The sequence below is a fragment of the Triticum urartu genome, chromosome 3 (genome assembly GCF_003073215.2).
Source record: "Triticum urartu cultivar G1812 chromosome 3, Tu2.1, whole genome shotgun sequence".
NCBI lineage: Eukaryota > Viridiplantae > Streptophyta > Magnoliopsida > Poales > Poaceae > Triticum > Triticum urartu.
This window is the reverse complement of record NC_053024.1, coordinates 4790146-4815161: the sequence shown is the minus strand read 5'-3', so window position 1 is coordinate 4815161 and position 25016 is coordinate 4790146. Positions and strand designations below refer to the sequence as shown.

The following is a 25016-nucleotide window of genomic DNA, read 5'->3' as shown; positions in this document are numbered from 1 at the left end:
TGCAACACTAGTTCAACAACTCGGTTTATTAGCCAGTTTCACGGGGAAAAAACATTCTTACCGGTTCTCGTCGGTCTAGTTGCATATCGGTCCTTTGTGCTTAAAAAACCGTTGGGTTTGTTGGTTCTTGTTTTTTCTGGTTTGACTCACAGTCCGGTCCGGTTTCTTAAACTAAGACACAAGCCAGAGATGATCGATGACAGAAGAATAGAACACACACGTGTGCGCACATGCCCACACAGTGAGAGAGGGGGGGGGGGACCAGAAACGAGTTGCGACAAGCAGCCATCAGCAATAACATAACACTCATCAACACTAGATCAGACTGTGAAGAGCAGGGGCTACCTTTGTTGGACCAATCGAAAATAGATCCTACATCGAGAAGACATAGTGAAGAAGTCATCATCTTGCCTTGCAATCAGTCTGCACTTTGTAGAGCAAGGAGCGTCGTAACCACTATAGAATGGTCTCCCACTGCCTAGCCACATCGTGACAAGGACAACTGCAAATTGTGTCGTAGGGCAACACATTTCGCTGAGACAGCCCTTGCACCTCCTCTTAGCCTCACCGCAAACCACCATCACTAAAAGAGTGCACCTGAGCACTATGCAAGGTAACAGGCCCTCAAATGCTGTAAAGGGCACCGAACACCAAGACCTCGTCATGCCACAAGCACCCATGCGAGTAGGTCGACCAACAGAACCAAGACCAAGGTATCGGCGGTTGCCACAGAGCACTTCCACCGCCACCACCAGATGCCTCCAAGGAGAGCCAACAAACCAAACGCAGCCCAAAAGAGATGCCAAACGACTAACAAGGATCAATGAGTCCAAAACAACCCCAAGGGGGCAATGACAATGAAGACATCATCATTGTCCGATCCAATATGGAGTTAAGGCTTTTCCACGAAACATAAATAGAATGAAGTACGGGAGGTTGCGCCTGGAAGGAGGAAAATAACACCCGTAGGCCGCCGGAAGCATTGCATCCCAGACCTACAACATCATGTTGGTTGTCGACACTAGAAAAACACATGAGTGCGGGACCTCATCATTCTTCAGCCAGTCAGCGACGAGCATCCTTGCCAGGTCCATCAGTACCCCCCCCCCATGGCATAGTCACTCATCCCGAGCACCATTGTTGATGAAAGGTCGATCGATCATGCCTGCCGCACGAACCGAAACCAAAACCACCGACCACAATTGGATGGCAACGGGGCCCCATACCCGCCAAACTCGTGGGGATTTCATCTATTAGGGGGTGGGGATGGACGAAAAGCATCCCATGGGGATATTTACCAAACTATTTTATTCCCCATAGGGTACAACAGGGATGGGGACGATATCCTATTCCCCAGACCCAATACCCATCGGGGACCCGGTTAGTAATTGTGCTACTACGGTCAATCTTAAAATATTCACACACAAAAAAGCTCTGAAAAAAATCCTTAAACCTATCTCACATCCTCACCTCAGCTGCCACCATGACCAAGAAGTCAATACGACCTAGATAGGCATTAGCAGGGCAAGGACAACACCATGTATGTATGTTGATTATAGGGTGTCATATTATGTATATGAGTATTTGTTTATGGGGATGGGGACCCTAAAGGGGCCCCGTTCCCCAGTGGGGCATGGGTATGGGGAAATTTCATCCCCAGTCATGTAAACGGGGATGGGGATGTTGTAGGTATCCCCATAGGGGATTGTCCCCATTGCCATCCCTAACCACAAATCAGTACCCCCCTCCCCCCGACGACAACCGAGTTGCAGCATTGTGCCCAGGCCGCCACGTCGTCCAGAGCGTGCGCACCTGTGCCACGCGCAAGCCCCCGCCGAATCAAGCGCCCCACGCTACCCCATCCCAAGCGAGAGGAGGATCCAATGGCAACGAGGAAGAAGGATGGGGAGGAGTGACGGTAGTAGGTAGGGTTTCCTCCTGGGCCCCGCGCGGGAACAACACGAGGGTCAAATATTGAGGTTATTTGCTAGAACCTTGATTGACTATTAGAAATGACAAGTTTTAACATGGTCCCTCTTACCCCTTCTTTTTACATGTGAGGTAAAAAGGTAAGAGTTAATCATACCACTAATTAATGAGATCAACAACTCAAATCTATTACATACTCTTACCTCTCATGTGACATGAGGGGGTAAGAGGGAGCATGCTAAAATTGCTCGTTAGAAATAGTATGTCTTTCTTGGGTTTTTTCCAAAAAAAAGATTTGGATGTGGTTTTTTTTTTAGATCATCAGGGGAGTTTTCGCCCCCCCCCCCCCGCCCCGGTTCCATTAAAAAATGAAACCCAAACAGAAGTCATAGGTGTCTTCCCCTCGGCATGTTAAAGCATGTTCAAGGAAAGCAAAGGAACAGAAAAGGCCTACAGCCAAGGAAAGAGAAAAGGGCATAGGGCATACAGCCAAGTACATGTTTTTATGATCCCTCCAAGGGGGGGGAACTAAAAAGGGAACTCCAATGGTAAGCGAAGAAAAGAAAATGAACTAAGCAACGCGGCCTTCAAGTGTCCCAGTAGGAACTGAGTTTTCCTCATCACCCAGCATCTTCTTGTCTTCAGCCGCAAGCATCAGGCAGACCTCCTTGATCTGCTCCAGGATCCCCCCCCCTCATCTTCTTGAAAGGTTGTGTTGGAGAGCCCGGCCAGTCCAGCGGCGAGGCAGGGCTTGAGTTTGTCTGAGTTGACATCTTCTCTGGGGACTTTTTCGCTTTTGAGTTATCTGCGCTCTTGAAGCCGCATTTGTGAATTCCCAGGGCCAGTTTGGGGAGAAAATGTGTTGGCAAGACACCTTCAGTGTCTCCCAAACCCATTTTCACCCCATATCCAGTTGCAGGGGAGCTTTGAGGATGCAGGATATCCACCACAGGATTCTCTGCATTTTCTCCTGCGAATCTTGTGAGTACAGAATTATCCATCTCTTGAGTGTCCTCCAGACCAGCCACCAGATCTATTTAATATCAGACCAAATAGCATTATCAAAAACATGTTTGTTTCTAATTTTCCAAAGGCACCATAGTACACAGGCGCAAAAGGCATTTAGAACTTCATGTTTTTTGTTTGCGGGCCAAAATTTGGCAATAGAAAGATAACTAGACCCTAAATCAATAGAGAAAAAAGAGGAGACCTCACCCCAGATGCTTTTTGCCACTACACAACCAAAAAACATGTGATCTATTGTTTCTTGGTCAGAGCAGAATAGGCATCCTGGAGTTTTGTCAATCCCTCTTTTAAGCAAGTTATCTTTAGTCATCAGCTTGTTATGAGCTAGCAGCCAGAGAAAGACCTGAACTCTGGGTGGCACTACAATAGACCAAACTGAAGGAATAAAGATAGGTTTCACCCCTCTGAAGTTAATGATGGCATATAGTGAACTGGAAGAGTAAACCCCTTTGGATTCATACTGCCAGACCATAGCATCATCTTCCCTAGTGAGGGTAGTTTCTTTAATAATTTGCTCAAGATGGTACCACTCTTCCATCATAGAAGAGGTAAACACCCTCCTAGATGTAAGTTTGATAATCTCCCCATCCCAAACATCTGAAACTGTCACACATTGTTGATGATAGATAGCATAGAGTGGCCAGAACTGGACAGAGAGGGGGGAGGTGCCAACCCAGATATCCTCCCAGAATCTGGTTTTTCTCCCGTTTCCCACCACCCATCTATAGCCAAATTTGAGAGCCTTAGCAGCCCACATAACCCCCTGCCAAAATTTTGAGGAAGCCTGTGGCCTACAGGCAAAGATGTTAGTTGAGTCTCTAACATATTTATTATCTATGATCTTTTTCCAGATCTTGCCCTCATCTTGGGCATACCTTTTGACCCAGCTACCTAACAGACATATATTGAGGTCCTTAATATTGGGGACCCCAAGCCCACCATGCTCTTTTTTCATGCAGACCAAGTGCCAATTGGCCAAATGGAGTTTTCTATTTCCTTCAAAGTCACTCCATAAGCAATGAGCAAGCTGGTTATTAATTAAATCTAGAGCCTATTTGGGAAATTTAAAGAAGGACAGTAGATAAACAGGAATACTAGCCAAACAGGCCTTGATCAGAGTTAGTCTAGCTGAGTAGGAAAGTAGTTTTCCTCTCCAGCCAGCCATCCTCTTCAAAATTTTATCAATAAGGGGTTGAATATCTTCCCTTCTCAGCTTATCATAATGTAATGGAATTCCTAGATATTTTATTGGGAACATACCTACAGTACATCCAAAAACATCAACAAAAGGGGTTAGACTGTCCCCCTCCACACCTAAAGGAATAAGTTCACTCTTAGCATAGTTAATCCTCATCCCTGAAACTTTTTCAAAGCAGGTCAGGATCATTTTTAGGTTAGCTGCTTTAGACTCATCTTCATCCATGAAGAGGATGGTGTCATCTGCATATTGCAAGCAGACCACCCCTCCAAGAATGAGGTCAGAGCATAGCCCCCTAATCAGATCATGAGCTGTGGCTTTGATGAGCATCCTAGTTAAAACATCTACTACAATATTAAAAAGGAGGGGTGATATAGGATCCCCTTGCCTCAGCCCTTTGTTAGTAATGAAGAAGTCACTCTCCACTCCATTCACCTTGACCCCTACAGAGCCCATATGTGTGATTTGGTGAATCCATTTGATCCACACAGGACCAAAGTTCCTTCTGTGGAGGATCTCCAACAAGAAATCAAGATTAACCTTATCAAAGGCCTTCTCATAGTCTAGTTTTAGGACTAGTCCTGAATTGTCTAAATGAAAAGTGGAGTGTAACACCTCATGTGCAGTCACTACACTTTCCAGGATATATCTCCCTTTAATAAAGGCTGAATGGTTACTAGAGGTGAGAAAATTCATAATTACTGCAAGCCTGTTGGTCAGAACCTTTGTAAAGACCTTAAAAATACAGTTCAGCAAGCTAATAGGCCTAAATTTCTTTATGCTGGTAGCATCCTCTTCCTTAGGAATGAGGGAAATCATGGAAAAATTTAATCTATATATATCCAGGGTGCCTGCATGGAAGTCATCAAATAGAGCCATGACATCATGCTTGATGACCTCCCAAAATTCTTGTAAGAAGAGGAAAGAGAGGCCATCTGGTCCAGGTGCTCCTTCAGAGTATGAACCAAAGATAGCCTCTTTTACCTCTTTTTCAGTGAATGGAGCTTGAAGTGCCTCATTCCTGTCATCAGTGATTTTCTCCTCAAAAGAGAAAAATTCCTGATTCAAGGTAAATCCCTCCCTATCTTCTTTTTTGAAAAGCTCTTTATAAAAATCAGAGGCAATTTTCAACATCTCTTTAGTGTCAGAGGTAGGACCATTAGGCCCATCAAGGGAATGGATAAGAGATTTCCTCCTCCTCTGATTAGCTACTGCATTAAAGTATTTGGTGTTTCTGTCACCTTCTAGAATGTCTCTATCTCTAGATCTCTGTCTAGCCTTGGTCTCCTCTTTAATCCAGATAAACTGGATCTCTAATAATATACTTTTCATCCTAGCATTCTCCACATCAGAGAGACAAGTTGTTTCAGATTTGATATCAAGCTCATCATATTCCTCTGTGAGGGCATTTTTCTTCTTCCTAATATCTGCTTCTACATTTTTACTCCAGCCTTTGGAAAATTTCCTAAATCTCCTAACTTTTTCCTGCCATATATCTATTGACCTAGTACTTTTGACTGGAGCAGACCAATTCTTAGTGGCCAGCTCTTTGAATTCACTATGCAGCAACCACCATTTTTCAAACTTATAACTAGAGGCCCTAGGTCTGCTTCCTAAGCCAGAATCCCAAAGCAAAGGGGTATGATCACTCCCAGTTCTAGGAAGAGCTTGAGAGGTACATAGGGGGAAAATAGCCTCCAGCCCAGTGGTGCAGAAGATCCTATCAATAGTAGTCATAATGTTATTCTCCTGGTTATTAGCCCAGGTGAATTTTCTACCTGACATCCTAATTTCTAGCAGGCTCCATATCTCCACCCAGGCATTAAATTTGCTTGCCCAGTGGTGATTGATGTTACCATTGCTCTTATCTTGCTAGTATCTAAATAAATTGAAATCCCCTCCTATAAGAGTGGGCATTTGTTCATCCACAAAAAGGCTATGAAGTTCAGAAATGAAATCCACAAAAAGGCTATGAAGTTCAGAAATGAAATCTTCTTTGCCTTCATCATATGGGGAACCATATACGGCTATGACTCTAAAGCAAACCCCACTAGATTTGACTTTAAGATTGCAGGTGACAGAAAACTTCAACGAACTCCAAAGGAGAACCTCAAATATATCTGCATCAACACCAACCAGCACCCCTCCAGATGTGCCCACGGCAGGGAGGTGATGCCAAAGGAAGTTTTTACTACCACTAATGGATTTAAGAAAAGCAGGGGATAACTCTTCTTTTTTGGTCTCTTGAAAAGCAACTATACTAGCATTTGTTCTAGCCAGAGTGTCAATAATACATGTCTTCTTACCTGGGGTAGTAATCCCCCTAATATTCAAGAATAGACAATTCATCTAAACATGGTTTTTCTTGGGGTGCTTGCCCCGCCCATATTTGGAGACTTTAGTCCAAATGACACTCTGATCATCTACTGCATTGGGAATCCCTTTTAACCCTTCAGGTGTAGTAGGGGATCCAATGTCAGAATTTTTACTATCTAGCTCAGTAGACTTGTCTAGAGGCTGTTTTCTAGTTGCACTATCTCCTTCTAATAAACCAAGATCAATATTATTGGCAGTAACTCTATTATTATCTGAATTATTTCCCAGGGGGAATGGCCCTACAGGCCTTCTAGGAATTCTATTTCTAGAGACCACATAGGCATAAGTATCAATGTGATCTTCAATTTCTACTCCAACTATCTTAGCTACAGAAATAAATGCAGGATCTTGAAAATTTTCAAAGAAGTTTTTCTTAATTGTACCTTTGAGTGTAGCTTTAGGATCTTCCAGGTTTTGGACCTTTTTTGAGCCCACGGCAATTTCCAGAATAGTTCTTCCACCTATATCAATTCTGGAGCTCTTCCTCTATGCCTGGACTGGACCCCACTTGTTCTGCTTTAGGGGAGCTGGGGCAACATTAGGTGAGTGATTTGGACTGAACACTATCTCTTCCTGGGTTTCACTAGGGTTTCCAACCTTAATCCGATCTTCAAGCATACTGATGTTATCTTCATCTTCCTCATCTCCAATTTCCATCTCTTGCAGCATTTTGAAGCTTTCCTCCATGGAGATGGGGTCTTGAAGTTGCTGAAGCTATGCTAACACATTCTGCTTCCCTTGGTGAGAGGACCCAGGTGTAGAGCCACTTCCACCAGACTGGGAGGATGGAGCATTCATAGCACCATGAGAGCCTCCAGCTCCATTGTCACTAGTGATTTTTTGCTGTCCCTCTTTCTCTTTGCTTTTTTCTGACTCTTCATCCAGCAGATCATCTTGATCAAGATCTTCCACTGGTGGCTCCACTACTATTTTAATCTTATAAAGCTTATCTCCTATCCCAAAAATCCTTTCAGATGGGATTTTGGTAAAGTCCTTACATCTGATTTTGATCCTGACCACTTCAAAGAAGTTTTTGAAATTTCCTTGCCAATCTACATCTATCAAAGTACCTAAGACAGATGCAAGCTGTTCCAACACTGACCATTCTGCCCACTTTGGTGCCACACCTCTCAGCTGAAGCCAAACAGTTTGAAGCTCTGCATGATATTCCATCTCCCCCTTCCACACTTCCACATTGACTGATACACCATCAATCTCAGGTAAACCAAAATTTGGATCACCAGCCACTGTTTCTACTGGAATGTGTGGAGGGAATTTGACCAAGAAGGTCCAATTGTCTAACATCCTAATATGCCATGGCCAGTTAGTCTTGTAGATAACAGAAAAGTTGTGACCCAATTCTTCCTTAGTAACTTGCCCAGCTTGAATGTAAACTATTCCAACATTCTTTGCATTTCCCACATGTTGCTCATTGACATCAGGGACATCTATTTTGAAGTAGCCCAGACCAGAAGCAGCACTGCCCACATATTTGGCACAGTTCCTTGGTTTTTTCCTAATGGGGCATTCATCCACCTTGTGTGTCACCATTTTGCAGATGAAGCAGGATGGGGGTTTGGGGCACTGAGCCTTGTGGTGTCCTGGTTCTCCACAAGTGTAGCAAGTAACATCACTATAATCTGTTCCTAAGGCATCCTTAGCCTTGCTGGCATTCTTGTTTTTGCTTTGTGATTGTTTCTTCTTCTGTTGCTGCACTGGATTGTTGTCCTTGTTCCCCTCCCCTCCTGACTGCACTGGAATGCTCTGCCCTTGATTTCCTTGGAGCTGTGACTGTGCAAGCATCTGCCCCTGATACCCCTGAGCACTCTGCTGCTGTTGCTGATTCATCATCTGATTCTGCACCTGATTCTGATTTGCCCCCCAGTTACCAGGGCCCCCTCCCCATTGATTCAGCATCGGAGGCGGTTGCAGGAAGGGCCCCTGATACCATGGGGGAGGAGGAGCACCTTGGAAACCAAAGCCGAAGGGGAACTGCTGCGGTGGGGGGCCAAATTGTTGGGGCGCCCACTGATTCTGTCAACTCCCTCCACGATCAGCTTGTTCTAGATGCCCTTCACCACCTCCACGATTTCTGTTGGGGTCGCGTCGGCCTCGGCCGCGCCCGCGGCCCTGAGCATCAGCCATGGCAGCTTGCTCCGGGGACCTAGGACGCTCGTCGCAGCACTCTCTCACCGATTTCAGCAGACGGTGTTGGTCAGGATCCCAGATCGGGAGGCCGGCGCCGGCGGGGAGTTGTTGGATATTGGGTGGACTTGGGAGGGGATTAGGTTTTGTAGGCTCACCTCCCCCCACAGCTGGCCGTAGTGCATTCTGATGGCATCATCTTCTTCCTCACGTGGCCTCTCCACCTCAGCAAGCTCCTCCACGCAAGCACGCAGCCCAATTTTCCCCGGCCGCGCCTCTCTGACCGGTGGGACCTGGGTCCGATCTTCTCTGGCAAAGCAGAGGATTCTGCCCACCATAGTCACCGGAGTTTTCTCCGGCAAGGGACAGCCCTGCCTGTCACTGCCCATGTGTCGCAGACGACCAGTCTCCTTTTCCACCACTTGTATCACCGAGTCCGCCGCTCTCCGAAGGGGGGAACCGAGATCTGAGGCAGCTTGATGGAGGCAGAGGGGATTCAAGACCTCACCAGCAAAATTCAGGGGAGTGGAGGTTGGAGAGACCAGAATGCTCTCCATCTGGCTCTGCTCGCTGACGAGGAAGAGCTCACCTCTGCACGCGCCCATGCAATTACTTCCTCCGGCGAGATCTCCTCTCCCTGTCTCATCATCCGCCTCATCTCTTCCTCCGACGCCTCCGTACAGATCCTGGTGACCAATTTGACCATCGAATCTCCCCTGATTGGGAGTCGCATCGTCCTCCGCATACGTGCTCGATGCATCTCCTCCGCCATTTCCTCTCCGTCATAGCGCATCCCTCTCCCCCTCCCTTCCATGAAAGGGCAGGAAGCGAGGAGGGGAGGAGGTAGATGGAGGTGGGGCGGCCGACAGGGGCGCTGCGGCGGTCCGGCGCGCGAGGCTCGCCGGCGGGAGTCGCTGGATCTGGTGGCTACGGTGGTAGGGGGACGGGGCGAGACACGTGAGAGCGTGAGCGAGAGCGCTCATTTATTTTAGTGCAATACACATACAGATATCGTGCTTTCCAGTCCGTACAAAACTTCGATGCATATTTATGTGTAGTTCCAATTTCACTACACTGCACATGTGCATTGTTGCTATTTCTCTTTCTTGACTGTCTAATGGAAAATAATTTTAAAATTACAAACGAAAAATCACGAAACTATTGCTTTGGCGAAATATGAGAATGTCTAGGAGAAAAAAAATGAAAACTAGTTGGTGATGAGTCCAAAGATACAAGGCCACTAATAATAGCAGAAAGCTTGCTGAATCGGGCAATCCCTCCTCTCCCAGTAGTAGTAGTGTGGCCGCGGGTGTAGGTTCCTGGGACGTTGTTCAGTACCTCGTGCCAGGAAGTTTCTTACGTTGTGGCGCCGCAAGTGCTACAGCGTAGGCATGGTCACACCCCGGGCAGTGATGTGGCCCGGGGGCCGCTCGTGTTGTACCCGCGGGTGGTGCTAGAGCGTCTGCATAGCCACACCCCGGGCAGTTCGGTTGGTTCGGCGGCCGGGGCGCTGAAACTGCCGTACCAGACGACGGTGGTGGCGGAGCGTAGGCATTGCTACACCCGGGGCAGTTCTGTTGCTTCGGCGGCCCCGGGCCACAAGTGCCGTACCAGCCGGCGGTGGTGCTGCATATTCATGGCTAGAACCCGGGTGGCTCTTTCTCCTCGGCGGGCCTGGTATTGGTGAATTCCGCCATATTCTTCCTCCACGCACTCCCCTCGGAAAATTAAAGGTTGCACCTGCATGAACACCACCATCGCATACAAATCACACAATTAGCGCCAGTTGTCGCATGCATGGACATCAACTCCAAAGATAACAAAACACCTGCAGGGCAGGAGGTTACCTTTGGCCCTGGCAGCAGAGCATGGAAGCAGCAAGCAGCATACGATAATAGCCAGGAGGACCAAATCGTAGGATGAAGAAGATCGCTTCATTATATCGATGTCAAACTAGCTTCTTGTTAGCCTTATGCCTGTAGACAGTTCCTAACGGCTTCTTTTATAGGATTAGTACTAGTATACTCCCGAATCGTAGTGACATTAATCAAATTAATTAGTAGCAGGTGACTTTAGGTCAAAGTCGTCTCTCGGTACGCATGTTCGCGGTACTCATCCTGGATTCGATTCTTTGCCAAAATTGCCAGCCTGATGTGTCTTGGGAGTCAAGCGATGCTAGTCGCCTGCTAGAACAGGTCAGGCAGGAGTGTAAAATAAAGTGGAAATTCGCTTTTGAGCTTTGTGCAATGGATAGTGGCACAGCTATAGTTTGGACAAATTTTGTGACAACCACTGAATATCAGAGCGACTGGATAGCAGCACACACTTATTATTATTTTTGCGATTGAAAATGTATTACTCATCTCATAATGTTCATACAATCAGCAAGAGCCAACTCTACTGCATCTATGCGCAAATTTATCTAAATTGTCGCTGGCCTTATTTTGAGTGCGACTAACATGAGTAATACAAGATTCACGAAGACACATGAGGTGCCTAGTCTCCTTAACAAGCGAGGAGTAGACCGATCTTTCCAGTTCCCGAAAATGAATCAACTTAACTGTAATAATAGAATACATCTCAACCATGATTGGCAAGTCACTCATCTGGATGGCAATCGACAAACCTTCCATGCAGGCACATAAATCAGCTTAGCTTCACGGCAAATTCTTCCGCCGGCAGGGGTGGACTTGCTGGGGACGCCCAGAGTATGGAGCCATGATCTTGGGCAACCGCACCCTAGCCATCACGCTTGTCGATGAAGAAGGTTGATGATGATGATACTAGCGACAACAGATACGCCGGCTGCTTTGTTGATGTATGTCTGCATGAGCGCCCCCCTACCTGGTGCACCAGATGTTGGGGCCCGTGTGTAGAACACACGCGTGACATCGTGGACTAGAGACGTCCTTCTGATAGTTCAGAATCGGGGCACGAAGGCACGGACCTACGCTACCAAATCTTGCACGATAGACACGGGGATTTACCCAGGCTCGGGCCGCATGGTGCATAATAATAGCCTACTCCTGTTTTTATGTGTGTTTGATGGGTGGATTAGAGCTTACAAAACCTTCCCGGGAACGGGGAGTGTTGTGTATCCCTACTGGCATTCTACCAAGTGTCCAACCTTTTCGCTATTTGCCTTTTTCTTCCAATTTTTTCACCCCCCTTTAACTCTTGGCTTAGCCCTCCTTTTATACTCCAAGGGGTACCACAGATGGCTTCGAAGCTAAGAAAGTGATTTGGATCCGACCAGGTAGGTAGATGCCTTAAATGTGTGATGAGGTGTCATTGCCTTTTGTCGTCCGGGAGGGACCCATGTCTTGTCAAAATCGACTTAGGTGACACCTGCTGGACGCGTGACACATCTCGGCACTGGTGTGCACCATGCGGCGGCGTGGGTGAGTGAATCACCCCTTGTGTCCTTCCCACCAGCCGCGTGGCGCGTGAGTCCTGCGAGCGCAGAACGGCTATGCTACACGTGGGTGAGACAATAGCTTGCTGTCGAAGGCTGGCTGAGTGCACGCCAGCTGGGGGCAGCCGTTGTCGGGTGAGGTCGTTCCCCGGTCTTGGCCATCTGTCGTTGCCGGATGTCTTTGCTGGGTACTTGTTGAACTTGTGGGCGCCGGAGGTGGAAACAAACCCTTTGTACAAAGATTTGCATGCCACCACCGAGCCCAAGGCTTGCTTGATAGATCTTCTCGTTGATATTCTTCTTCACGAAGATATGCATACCACCACCATGGAGGATGATGGCACGCTGCTCTTCCTTCTTCTTGAGCTTGATCCGTGGCGACCGTGAGGTGCACAGTTGGTGTGTGATGCATCTTGTCACGACACCACCACAGGCTTTCTTTGTCTTTCTTCTTTAATATCTGATATGCATACTCGTGCATATTGGAGAAAAAAATGATAAAGAAGACCACATAAGAATTGCACGCACAAATCACACCATTGTTGCCAGATTTATACAACAATTATGTTCTCTTGGGTTTCATCTTCATAAGAGTTGCTGAGTTTTGTCATTGGCTCGTCAAGTCTAAGACAATCCTATTCCTTTATCCGGGCTTGTGACTGGCTATGTTGTCAGATTTGTATTAAAAGTTATATATTGGAACATACAACACAATACTACCTCTGTCCCATAATATAAGGCATTTTTGCAGTTCAAAATGAACTGCAAAAACATCTTATATTCTGCCATAATATAAGACGTTTTTGCAGTTAAAAATGAACTGCAAAAACATCTTATATGGACGGAGGGAGTAGCATATTATTCAATCCTTCATTTATTTTCCTGCTACAAGCAAACAACTTTCTTAAGTTTCATTGCAATTCAAGCACGTAGCACAACACCCTCCTCGATGGTACATAATGGCATATTGGAGGTTCAAGTATAAGGGGCGCTCGCAGCAATCTGCAGGGTCTTGCGGGACGGCACAAGTGCCGACGTCTTGAGCGGTGGTGGAGGTGCCCGCCTTTTAGGAGGCGGCAGCAGGGGCACCGGCTTTGGCTCCGGCTTTGGATTCCATGATGGATTGGGCCGCGGCGGCGGTGGAGAAATCGTTGGTCTATGGCTTCCCTCCAGAGCAACTACACATACGTGATTCATCCATCATCATTCATTTCGGCCGTAAGTGTGTAGATGAATGCATGATAAATACTATATTCAGTAATCAGTACGCAGACATGCATGTACGGCTATGAAGCCGGACGTACCTACGTAGCTAGCTGAGATTACTTCGAGTGGTAAGTCGTATACGACGTACCTTGGATCGCGGCCGAGCATGTCAGGGAACAGAATATGAACTGCCAAAGTGCGTGCAAGGGAGGAAGAAGAAGAAGAAAGCTCCATGATATCTGCCCAGGTTTTAAACTAGATTTTCGATCTCTTTATAGCTTCATTTACAGCAAGGATGAGTACGAGTACAAGTGTTGTGCCCGCTCGTAAAGGTAAGATTTTGATTGGCTGCTAGGATCTCTTCTTCTTCTTCCTGGCCACATGGATGGCTAGAAACCAACGGCTCAAGTCATCGATCGGTCAACGGAGACAAACACTTTGGAAAATTCAGCTATGAATTGACAAGTAATCGTTGTCGCATTCTTAGCTCCACGCTAGTTGCACAAATACGTGCGGCACGGGATTAATGCACTCAGACTCGGAATGCAAAGATTCTGCTGTAAATTGATCTATTTTTGCCAGCATTTCCCCTAGCTGAGCATGTTGTATGTCGTATAACACGATTTTCCATTGAACTAATGTCCTAGAAATTCTCCTGAAAACAATCAGCAAGACAGACCAAACACACCCAACAACCTGAATGTCTTAGAGCATCTAGAGCCGCATACACCTAATCCGGTCCCTCAAACGTCCACGCTTTCGCTGTCAAATTTTCAATTCCACAGACATGTCCCCCACTTTTCTCCTAATACGTCCGGTCGCATGCATGTCATGTGATTGGTGGAGATGGGGAAAGAGAAAGAATAAACAAAGAGAAAAGATGGTCTATATTGGGCTAAATCATATGTGACAGATGCAGGACCACTGACCGGACATGTCCGGACACTCCTCATACTCCTCATATTGTCCCCAGATTTGTCCTCAATACAAGGAGTGACGGAAAGCCCGGACGTTTAAGAAGGCTTTGAGGGGTCTGGTTGGATCAATTGTTTCCTTCTCTCTCATGTCCGGTCAATGATCCTGTGTCCGCCCGGTTAATTTAGGGAGTCCGGCTGTAGATGCTCTTGCATATCTCTCTTCACTATCTTTAATGCTACTGTGGTTCGCGTTTTAATTTGTGCTTATCTAATGCTTGAACAAATGTTAGTGTGATTTGAATTATGCAATGGTGGTTGAACCTATGCAGTTTTGGGTGTATATGATGGATATGAAATATGTGGTTGCCTACTTTCAAATTCAAATTCTAGAGATTTTCAGTTGTAGAGATTAATTTATGAGGAAAAAACCAGCTGCGTTGGCAGATATTCAAACCGGTGCCTAGGCTCGTCTACACCCAGCAAACAATAAAATCAAAATAAATAGTAAAAAATTCAAAAAATTCAGAAACTTCCTAAACTTTTTTGCAAGAAAGATGCTTGAGTGCACCAGGTGCGTGCAAAATTTCATGGGCAAAAGACATTCGAGGAGCTCATGCCAAAAAAGACAAAATCATCTACGAACAATGCGTTTTTTCAAACTTCCTCACAGACTCGAATTTTGTCTTTTTTGTCACGAGCTGCTCGAATGTTCAAACTCCACCAAATTTGGCACGTGCATCATGCACTCGTCCATCTTGCACCAAATATATATTTTTTGGATTTTTTGAATTTATCTACTATTTCAAATGATTTTACTGTTCACGGATGGGAGCATCTAGACCTGGGTGCAGAAACACCGCGTCCCTGCATTGGTCATCACATTGCACACGGTTTTACAAAGCAAAACGTCTGCAATGAACACCTAACACACGCGCTTCATTGTCTCCAAACGTTTGCCATGAACCTGTGTAGCACACATGTTTCATTGTCTCTAGACACATCGAAAATGGTGCGTTGTTGAAGAGCGTGTGTGATAGGCTCCCTTATCGAATACGCTCAGCTTGTACAAAACATGTGCGACAAGTATAGCACCGCTCATGTTTTGTTGTTATTAAATGTGTGTCACACCGCAAATGGCATGCAAGAGTAGAGTGTGTGTGATAGGCCCCTTATCGCACGTGTTGCAAGGCAAACTGTCTCCAATGTGTTGGGCGCATCGCAAATGTTACGACATGGTATAACGTGTGTGATAGGCCTATCATCCCTCACGATGTCCACGGACAGAACATTTGGGACGTTGGATGCATCACAAATACTTACCTCGGGAATTATGTGTGTGATATGTTCGGGCATTGCAACTAATTGCTTTTTTCCGAACTGTCTGCATCATGGAACCCTATCACGCACGGTTATCCCGTAGCGTGTGCGATGCACCTATCTATCGCACACAACCGTGGGACAACGGTTTGCAACTGCGTGTGTGATACAGGGTTTAGACTGTGTGCGATGAGCTAAACTGCACTAGCGTTACAAGCGACATAAAAACAAAAGGGAAGAAAAAAAGAAACAAGAAAGAGTGTTGTGGGTTGGGGCATCACTAGTAAAAACCAGTTGTGAAGTTTCGCTCTCGGACACCGTTATGGGGCAAAAACCTACTAGCCCGAGATACGAAAACTAAACAAGCTTGGGATCAACACTGTCTCGAAAGATAGAATCGTCATTCTAAACCACCTCCGGGAAGACAAGTTGTAATATAAGTTCAACTAACCATCATTCTTTATCACTCCAGAATCGGAAGCAGGGTTTCACTTCACTTTTTTGAAATAGGCTTTGTCCCTCTTTATAAAGGACGCCGATAACTGTCACACGTGTGGCATATACGACATGCGCCCATACATCGTGTGTGGTGTGAGCAGGAGGCAGCCCACACGGGCTGTGTGTGGGTAGACATTAGAATTGCCCACACGTGTGGGCGCGGGTACTTCGTGCCACACGCCCAACAAGTACTACACATCTCTACCCCATGCGTGTGGCACGAAGCAAAAATGCCCACATATCCTGACGCAACTACGTTAGGTACCCCGCGGGATGACGATTTAGTTGCCATCCTGGTTGGCAGATGTAGTTATCTGGGATGGCAAGTGTAGTTGTAAAAGCATGACAACTCTATCTGTTTTGGTTAACTATAGTTGCCATGTCTAATTTATGGTAGTTGCCGCGTGTAATCAAACTGTAGTTGCCGTGTGTGATTAACTACTTGTCACAAAAGGTCAAAACAGTAGTTGCCATGTGTGTTTACCTAGTTGCCACGTGTGGTCCAACCATAGTTGCCATGTATTGTTAATCACAGTGTCCATGTGTGTTTATCTGGTTGCCACGTACGCGCAACTGCAGTTGCCGTGTAGCAAAGAATCATAGTTGCCATGTGTGTGTACCGAGTTGCCACGTTTGCGTAACTGCAGTTGCCGTGTAGCAAAGAATCACAGTTGCCATGTGTGTGTACCGAGTTGCCACGTTCGCGTAACTATAGTTGCCATGTGTGTGTACCGAGTTGTCACGTTCGCGTAACTGCAGTTGCCATCCACAAGATAGGAGTGTCGTGTGGGCGAAAAGCAGTTCGTCCACACGCGCATGACCTAAGTGGTGGTTGTGTGGGCGAAAAGCAGTTCGCCCACACAACGCAGCTGGCAAACAGCGTGGTGCGGGCGTGTGGGCAAACTCTCCAACGCCCACACACCAGCCCCGTCCTACATGGCACACCAAATCCACCTTTTCGTGTCAAGATTCGTGCAAAAGACAGTGAACAACAATCCAGTCGTGTGGACGAGTTGGGTAACGCCCACACGTGTGGGCGTTAACATTTCCGTTTATAAATAAAGCAACCAGTATGTCCATATAATAAGTTCAAGTGCAGCAAAATAATAAAATAGTATGTTGGGGCATCAATACAAACACACCCAAATAAAACATAAAAGAAATAGGAAGGAGTTTCACTTCATGAACAAGCTTAGTCGGTATGCGCAGCATTCAGTTCCTGCTGACCTCCTACGTAGCACACCACGGCGGCGGCGGCGGCCTTTCTCCCCTTTGGGGGTGTGAATTACCCCACGGGGGCGGAGGCGTCCTTCCTCTATGGGTTACGAAAAAGGGTTTCCTCCCGCTTTATATATAAAGCAATATCGCAGTACATCTGAGAGAACGATACAAATACACACCATCCAACACCGCACACAAAACACACCCAGGACGAGATACAAGGGTGCCGGGCACCAACACACCACTCCAGCGACTACAAAGCACACAAAGGATAAGAAAAGGAGCACCGCCTTGAGCCGACGGAGATCACCGAGAGCGATACCTAGGAGAGGTGAGAGGCCAACGGCGAGAGTGAATTACATCTTCACGAGCTAGCCGGGCAAGATCTTGCCCTGCTGGTAATTGGTTCTCCCGTCATTCCAAAATAGTTCATGGTTTTAGTTCAACTAGCAAAACGGCCCGTACATTGCAACGAGAGAAAAAAATTCATAATCTCCAATGGTCACAACCATATTTTGCTGCATCGCCGAGATACAGTATCATTCTCTTTTTCGTGAAATCGTGAACAATTTTTCATAATCATGAACATTTTTTTAAACTCGTGAACATATCTGAAATCATGATTTTTTTCAAATTCGTGAACATTGTTACAGATTTTGAACATTTTCTAAAATCATGAACATTTTATACTATTTGCAAACATTTTAAAAAGTGTGTGTCAAGTCAAAAGGTGGTCTGAACATCTTGATTAACCTAATGTAATCACGACCCTCGATGCTGACATTGAACCAGTGCTGCAAGTCAAATGCTCGAAATCGTCTCTGTCTGACACTCAAAATCTTTGCTGTGAGTGCATCTCAATGCAGTTGCAGGCATGAAGCGGTCAAGCAAAGCTACTGGTAAGTGTAAGTAACATACAATTCCTACGAGCGTTCATCCTGATCGATCGAGGCATGCATGGCCATGAAGATATACGTGCTACAATGAAAAAATACTACTCCATAAAAAAAGAAATTACTACAAGATGCATAGCTCGGCTAATCTTGTAGATTTAAATCATAAGTAAAGTAGGGATCGCAAGTAGAACAAGACAATCAGAGTGGCGCAGCGGAAGCGTGATGGGCCCATAACCCACAGGTCACAGGATCGAAACCTGGCTCTGATAATTTTCACTTTTTTTATTCAGTTAGGCCCATTTTGATTTTTGGCTGTTCGGTCCATTTTTCTTAGTTGGACTTCGACGGTTTATGGGCTCGTTTTCTTTCAAATTAGCCTTCCCTATTTCTGTTAGGCCCATTTCTTTGTTACTTATCAATCCCTCAAAAAAAAATTCTTTGTTACTTATCAATTTGTCGCTTTTTTGTCGTTGATCATCGGGTTGACTTTGCAGAAATTTTCAAGCCGTGCATTTGTAAAAAAAAAAAATCTACTTTTGGTTTCTAAAAGGAAAATTTTGTAAGACTGATGATTGTTAGTGGCCATCGAGGACTTTATCATTTTTATCCTTTGAGCTCCTCCCTCTTCCTAGGATACTGTGTGTACAACTAAGGGCATCTCGGGGTGAGCCGACGCAAAAAATAGCCCTGGGAGCGAGTCGGTCCCCAGCCGTCGGCCCCCAGGGCCGTCCCCAGGCGCGTATTAAAAAAAAGAACCGTTCGGCGAGGTTATGATAAAAACTAGTTAAATTTCGGCCAAACATAGCAAATTTCGGCGAAATTCAGCCAAACATTACATTAACCTAGCGTAGACATGGCCACCACCACCGCTACCACCGCCGCTGCCGTCACCGCCCTGGCGTATCGGCGGCCGGGGCTGGGGTGGCGTCGGCCACTGTACTGGTACACGCCCTCCGGCCGGAAAACTATACCCTGCACCTGCATGAACACCACCATCGCATGCCAATCACACACAACTAGCGCCAGTTGCAGCATGCATGAACATCAACTCCAAACACACGAAAAAAAAAACAGCAGGGACTGGTGGCTACCTTTCTCCGCGAACACGCCGTCTTGGTCGGCAGCGGCAGAGCAAGAGCAGGGTAGCAGCAGGGAGCAGCAGCATACAATCACCAGGAGGATTGGCACGGCACATGGGAGCGAGGACGAAGAAGAAGGTCCCTTGCTCATTATCGATCGATGTCAAAGCTTCTTCTCTCACTCACCATAGGCAGCTCTCTCACCAAATGGCATTAATGTTTTAATATGGCATATAGCAGCGACCCTTAAAAAAAGCTATAGCTGGGCTATAGCAAGGCTATAGCGGCAAATTGTACATCAAATCATTTAACGGCAACATGCTCAAACAGCTATAGCAAGGCTATAGCCGGCTATTTAAAACTATGAATAGCAGTGGCACTAATCATGAAGCGGGTGATTCATCTTGGGTCCGAATTCATCAATGGACGAAGAACAAACACCAAGGTCGTCTCTCTCGGTACCGGCACGTACATGCACGATTCATCTTGGGTCCGAATTCCAAGATGCCTGGAGTCAACCCATCAAGATCCAATTGCTAAAGTCACAGGCTTGAACAGGTCAAGCAAAGTTGCTGCGGAGTGCTAAAAAGAAAGAGTAAGTTCCACTGTGAAGAGGCAGATATTTGTGATATAGGCGTTGTTCGGCAGTCCGCCCGCTCCGTGGAAATTAAGAATCTCGGGAGTACCGTTTTGCTAGCTCTGCACTTTTTAACTAGAACTCCGTCAGCTCCGGGAGCGGCCTCGCGGAGCGGAGGGGCTTCGAACAGGCCCATAGTGACGGGCTGAAGTTGAACTACGTGCATTCCAATTTGTGAGCCTATTTTGCACCAGATTTTGAGCACATATATATATATATATATATATATATATATATATATATATGGTTATATTTTTGAGCCACATTTTAGTATTTGAAATGGTTCTCATGTCACGGCAAAGGATTAATGTCGAACGAGGCCCACGACAATCCCTGACTAGTCGGGCCCATCATGCAAGAAACACTTCAAAGTGGCATATAAAATAAAATGGCGTTGGACGTGTCACTGTTGCTGACACAAATATTTGTGAGGTTTTGCCTTCTCCTATGTATGCAGGGATATGCTCTAATTGAGCATGAGAGCTTTGAGCAACTCCAGGCTGCAATAAGAGAATCAGACGGAACTGTGCTTCTTCCACGGATAGCAAGTGTTGACTGCCCATTTAGTAATGGCCATGTCAAACGAAGAAACACATGTATCACATATCCTTTTGCTTGCCTTATCGCAATTTGACGGTCACCCTTTCTTTTCATACAAGTTTCGGGTAGTAGTTGTATGGCATTTTCAGGTCCCTCGTTTGGTGGACCGAGCCGTGTTTGCTGTTGAAGTTTGGCTTGCAAGTTTCAGACAATTGTAGCCGTCAGTGTTGGGTTGGAATGTTTGTGCTGACACTGATCATATGCACGGCGAGGTTGAATCAAATAAACTGCCCATGAGCATGTCAATTATGATGACGTATTAATCTGAATTTTGTGGCTCCAGGCCGTCATGGTCCAGTGCGGGGATGAGAGGTAGAGAGAGGAGGTTGAAATAGTTGTGATTCTCAGGACCTCCCCTATGTGACGCGCTCTGCGGGAAATTGCCGTCGCGACCCACACAAGGAGCCCTGGCTAGGCCAGCCCATCTAGGCGCCGTGGCGATGTAAAAATAAATCAAAAAATCTGTCAGACGTGGGAGTCAAAAAAAGGATCTAGTCCTGAGAGAGTTGTCGATACAACCAGCTAAGCTATCTAGCTTCAGTGATTTTAAGACAACACAAACTCTTAAGAAACAAACCCCAGCGCAGATTCGAAAAAAGAAATTTATTGAACATTTTGAAGAAAAACATACAGAACAAAATTTTAAAACACGTTCATTTTTGAAAATTTGGATTTTTTAAATGTGAATATTTTTTAACTACGGAAAAAATGGAACATTTGCGAACAATTTTTGAAACTTGAACATTTTTTAAAATTTGTGATTGTTTAATTTTTTAAAAAATTAAACATTTTTGGAAAGTACAAAATAAAATCAAAATCGTGCACATTTTTTGGATTTATGAAAAAATGCACCGGTTTTTAAAAAATCTAAAAGAGATTTGAAGAAAGAAAATGAAAATGAAAGAAAAGAAAAAACGAATGCATTGCAAGGTCCCCATCCGTGATCACAGATATAGGATGCTTCTGTCCCATAGCATCAGAAAAGGTCCGTAACATCCACTCGTATGCCTGGCTTGTTTCATGTGAAATGATACCACATGCAAAAATAACGATGTTGCGTTGGTAATTCAACCCGACAAACGGCACAAATGGCAGATTGTACTTATTGGTTCTGTATGTGCTATCAAAAACAATAACGTCTCCGAAAGCCTCGTAGTCAAGTCGGGATTGACTATCACACCAAAATAGTCCCTTCAGATGGCCAGCTTCATCAACCAAGTACCTGAAGAAAAAATCTGAATCTTGCTCTTGCCTCGCCACCATGTGATTGATCACCGTTTGAGCATCCCCGGAAGAAATTGTTTCCTGCTTGTTAGAATGGCAGAAATTGTAAATGTCCCTCATAATGCATCGAACCTCATCATATCCACCGTATTGCATGCACATAATATCCATAATATGGTGTTTTCTGATCCCAGATTTTTCCATGTCTGCAATGTTCGCTTTCTGCTCATCGCTAATTCTTCTGTGTGAACGCAAAAGACACGACAGATCCCGTGGGGCTAGAGGATGGTTTTGTTCATCGATGAAATCCTTCACAAACCACTGACCTGTTTTCTCCTGTCTTGCAATCATCAATTTAGCTTTACACCCTACACGAGTTATACTCCGTGGCCTCCTCTTTCTATCTTCCATCTTCCTCTTCATGTGCTTCTCTTCACGAACCCATTCACGACTACACACAATTTTCCTTAAAATTATATGGCAGCTGGATCCATCCCACTCGACATAGCTTCTCCGGACACTAAAACCTTTCTCAAGACCATATTTGTTATAGAATGTATAACCTTCATCCTCATTATTAAACATCTTGTTGGAAATATGATAGTACTCCATCATTGACTCATGACTTACATCCGCCATGTCTTCCTGCATCACAATTTAGATGAATAAAAATCTGAAAGGACAAACATAAATGCATGCAAAACCCAGTACGAAATCTTGCGTGGAATTTTAAACTTTGCTCCTTGTACATGTTATGGCAAGAGATCATAAACGTCCATAAACTGGGTCCCTCGTAAACTAGTGAAGTGACCATGGATGATGAAAAAATCTAAATTGAATTGCATGCATTAGGGAAACCTAAATCGATGATGACTAAACAAATATAAGTAGGAAGTGCAGGCTACGAATCAAAGTAAGTTGAGATTCGGGCGATTCATACCTTAGGATGCAAGTCCGGAAGCGATAGGATCAGCGGGGGGCTTTCTCCTATAGCGTTGCCACCGTCGCCACCGACACTGCCGCCGCAGATGTCATGCCTTATTCTTCTTCCTGCCGCCGACCACGTCTTTTATAGTGAAGGGGACCAGGAGGAGGACGAGAACGACGCCGATGACGGTGAATTGGTTCCTCTCGCCGGGCTCGTCGGACAGAAGGAGGACTTGACCGAGCTACTCGATCTAGACGTGGTTCTGGTCGTGGACGTGATAGGTTGAAAAAAAATATTTTACCCTGGACCATTATGCCCTTCTCTGATTAAACTAATTAGGTTTATTCATTTTTAATTCCCCACCAGGTCGGACGGCTAATAAAAATCGGAGGGGTAAGTACTCGAAAGTACTCCCAGTACTGCCCCAATCACCGTAAAGGAGCTCATTTCTTTAAAGTGTGTGAGATTGGCTTGTGCATCGGGCCGTGTTGTCCTGACTTAGGAATGACCTTATTCGTTCCGCGGTTGAAGAATACCCCAGTCGATAGGGATATATTTGAAACTTTATGTATGTCAACGTTAGGTGCATTAAATAGAACATTCATGAGTTGTTCAACAATCCAGCAGCTCCGCGAAATCCCAAGATCTGTGGAGAACTTGTTTCCTCGCTCCGCGATTTTCAACTGCAGCTCCGGGAGCGGAGTCGTGGATCGGAGGGACTCTGAACAGGCCCACAATATTTTAAGAGCTAGGTGTGCAAAACGTCTGCACCAACTCTAAAGAACAAGAGCATCGCCAGCAAGGTGTGTATCTTAGGTAAATTTGGTTTTGTTAATTCTTTATTGTCTGAGAATATATTAGTACCCACCTGATGTGGAGAACCCATGGTTTGATATTAATCCGTGCGTCATTCCTCTTTTTATAAATCTAAAAAAAATATTTTTTTCCGCCAGACAAACAAATTTTACAACACGGTGAACATTTTCCATATTTTCATCAAATAAAAAAGGAGATAAGAACACGATCGTCTCTTTTTCCATGCAAAGATCTGAAACTATTTTTTATTCCTTTTAAGGTGATGTGGAAAAACTAATAATTACACATAATAGTACATATATAGCACGGTCATCCATCATACGACAAGACATGAGGCAGAGGCTGGCTAGGCCATAGCATCCCTCAGTGATTTTCAAAATGAAAGGCCTCCCATGATCTCACTTTGATCAGCTTGCATGCCCAAACTCAGGACTTGGTTTATTGACAGCTCCTGCCCACAGCTTCAACGGCATGCGTAGGTGACCACGAAAGATGCATTGGTGATTTTATTACGGGGTGTTTCCTGTACCAACCAGCAGTGTCTTCCGGTGCGGCGGTGGCGGCGGAGTGTTGGGGCGGTCGCACCCCGGGCACTTGTGGCGCCCCGACCCGGGGATCGGAGACGGTGGACCCACTCCTGGACGATCTCCTTCTGGAAGATCTGCAATGATATGTATACACAGATCACTAACTACTCATCATCTGTAACTCCATGCATATACCCAGAGCTTGCATGAAGCCTGGCCTCGAAAATATTACGTTCTTCTCCTGCAGCTTACCTATTGTCAAGTGAAATACCTGATGCTTACCTTGCACGGCCACCGAGCATGGCAAGGAGCAGTATATGAACATGATAGCCAAGATTGCCACAGCTGCCGCGGTGGAAGAAGAAGAGGAGGAGCGCTTCATAATCTTCTTGTCAATTATATCGGTGTTAGGCTTCGACTTTTGGTGGCTGTAATTAACCTTGTAATTGTGTAGACAAGCAAGTGGCCAGATTTCCTTACTTTGCGAATGAGCTTCTTTGTCCATATATATACCTACATTCAATATTTGTCAATGAGGCTCTCGTTCTCAGGGACTCTGATATGGTCAAAGTCTACTTCCCGACTCCCGGTCAACAGAGACATACGTGGAACCTTATGACCATGTCAGATGGAGAAGATAGAACCTTCAATATTTTGAGAACCTGCAAACTGTTGACCATGTGGAAGCTTGTGCCACCACGTGGCATATTTTGTTGTAAAGTCTCGGTCAAGCTATCAACACGGTCATACCTATTATCCCTTTGCTGATACACGATGTCGTGTCAATTATGACTTTGTCATTCTTTGATGCCCTTCGACTACAGTAGATGCTATGACATAGTGTGTGGAGGTCTGTTATGGGAGGTTTCTTGAAAGCAATACGAGAAATAAGACCATCATAAGGGGCAATGGTCGAACTAATACTAACCTCAAAGATCTGTGTGAGATTGCTGCCTGCATGGGCTAATGATGGCAGTACGACACCAGCAATCTACTCATTCTCGTACCATCACACCTTTTTTCCACTGAAAAAGCAAAATGAACCTTTGCACATGACAATC

At 45.5% G+C, this 25016-nt stretch overlaps 2 protein-coding genes and 1 long non-coding RNA gene across 5 annotated transcripts; all 3 read right to left on the bottom strand.

The window, feature by feature from the left end:
- Positions 1 to 9861: 9861 nt before the first annotated feature.
- Positions 9862 to 10638, bottom strand: LOC125547504. Its single transcript, XR_007300686.1, has 2 exons — positions 10522 to 10638; positions 9862 to 10414 (listed from the first exon to the last, which is right to left on the bottom strand). It is a non-coding gene; the product is annotated as an uncharacterized LOC125547504 (long non-coding RNA).
- Positions 10639 to 12972: 2334 nt separating this feature from the next.
- On the bottom strand, positions 12973 to 13533 carry LOC125547503 (uncharacterized proline-rich protein-like). Of its 2 annotated transcripts, none has more exons than XR_007300685.1 (2): positions 13444 to 13531; positions 12973 to 13267 (listed from the first exon to the last, which is right to left on the bottom strand). XR_007300685.1 is itself a non-coding variant. In XM_048711356.1 (2 exons), exons 1-2 carry the CDS (start codon positions 13527 to 13529, stop codon positions 13065 to 13067), a joined length of 339 nt encoding a protein of 112 aa, XP_048567313.1. In that variant the 5' UTR covers positions 13530 to 13533; the 3' UTR covers positions 12973 to 13064. The 2 variants fall into 2 exon arrangements, 1 of the variants encoding a protein (XP_048567313.1); XM_048711356.1 differs by having other exon boundaries at positions 13394 to 13533.
- Positions 13534 to 23658: 10125 nt separating this feature from the next.
- On the bottom strand, positions 23659 to 24475 carry LOC125547502. Of its 2 annotated transcripts, none has more exons than XM_048711354.1 (2): positions 24208 to 24475; positions 23659 to 24089 (listed from the first exon to the last, which is right to left on the bottom strand). In XM_048711354.1, exons 1-2 carry the CDS (start codon positions 24458 to 24460, stop codon positions 23938 to 23940), a joined length of 405 nt encoding a protein of 134 aa, XP_048567311.1. In that variant the 5' UTR covers positions 24461 to 24475; the 3' UTR covers positions 23659 to 23937. The 2 variants fall into 2 exon arrangements, with proteins under 2 accessions (XP_048567311.1, XP_048567312.1); XM_048711355.1 differs by having other exon boundaries at positions 24238 to 24475.
- Between the last annotated feature and the right edge of the window lie 541 nt (positions 24476 to 25016).

Excerpts from the sequence above, each read along its gene's own strand:
- LOC125547503 (XM_048711356.1), bottom strand. The coding sequence starts at position 13,529 with ATGGAGCTTTCTTCTTCTTCTTCCTCCCTTGCACGCACTTTGGCAGTT. Across the intron at positions 13,268-13,393 it reads AATCTCAGCTAGCTACGTAG|TTGCTCTGGAGGGAAGCCAT; the intron begins GTACGTCCGGCT and ends ACGTATGTGTAG.
- LOC125547502 (XM_048711354.1), bottom strand. The coding sequence starts at position 24,460 with ATGGACAAAGAAGCTCATTCGCAAAGTAAGGAAATCTGGCCACTTGCT. Across the intron at positions 24,090-24,207 it reads GGTATTTCACTTGACAATAG|ATCTTCCAGAAGGAGATCGT; the intron begins GTAAGCTGCAGG and ends ATATCATTGCAG.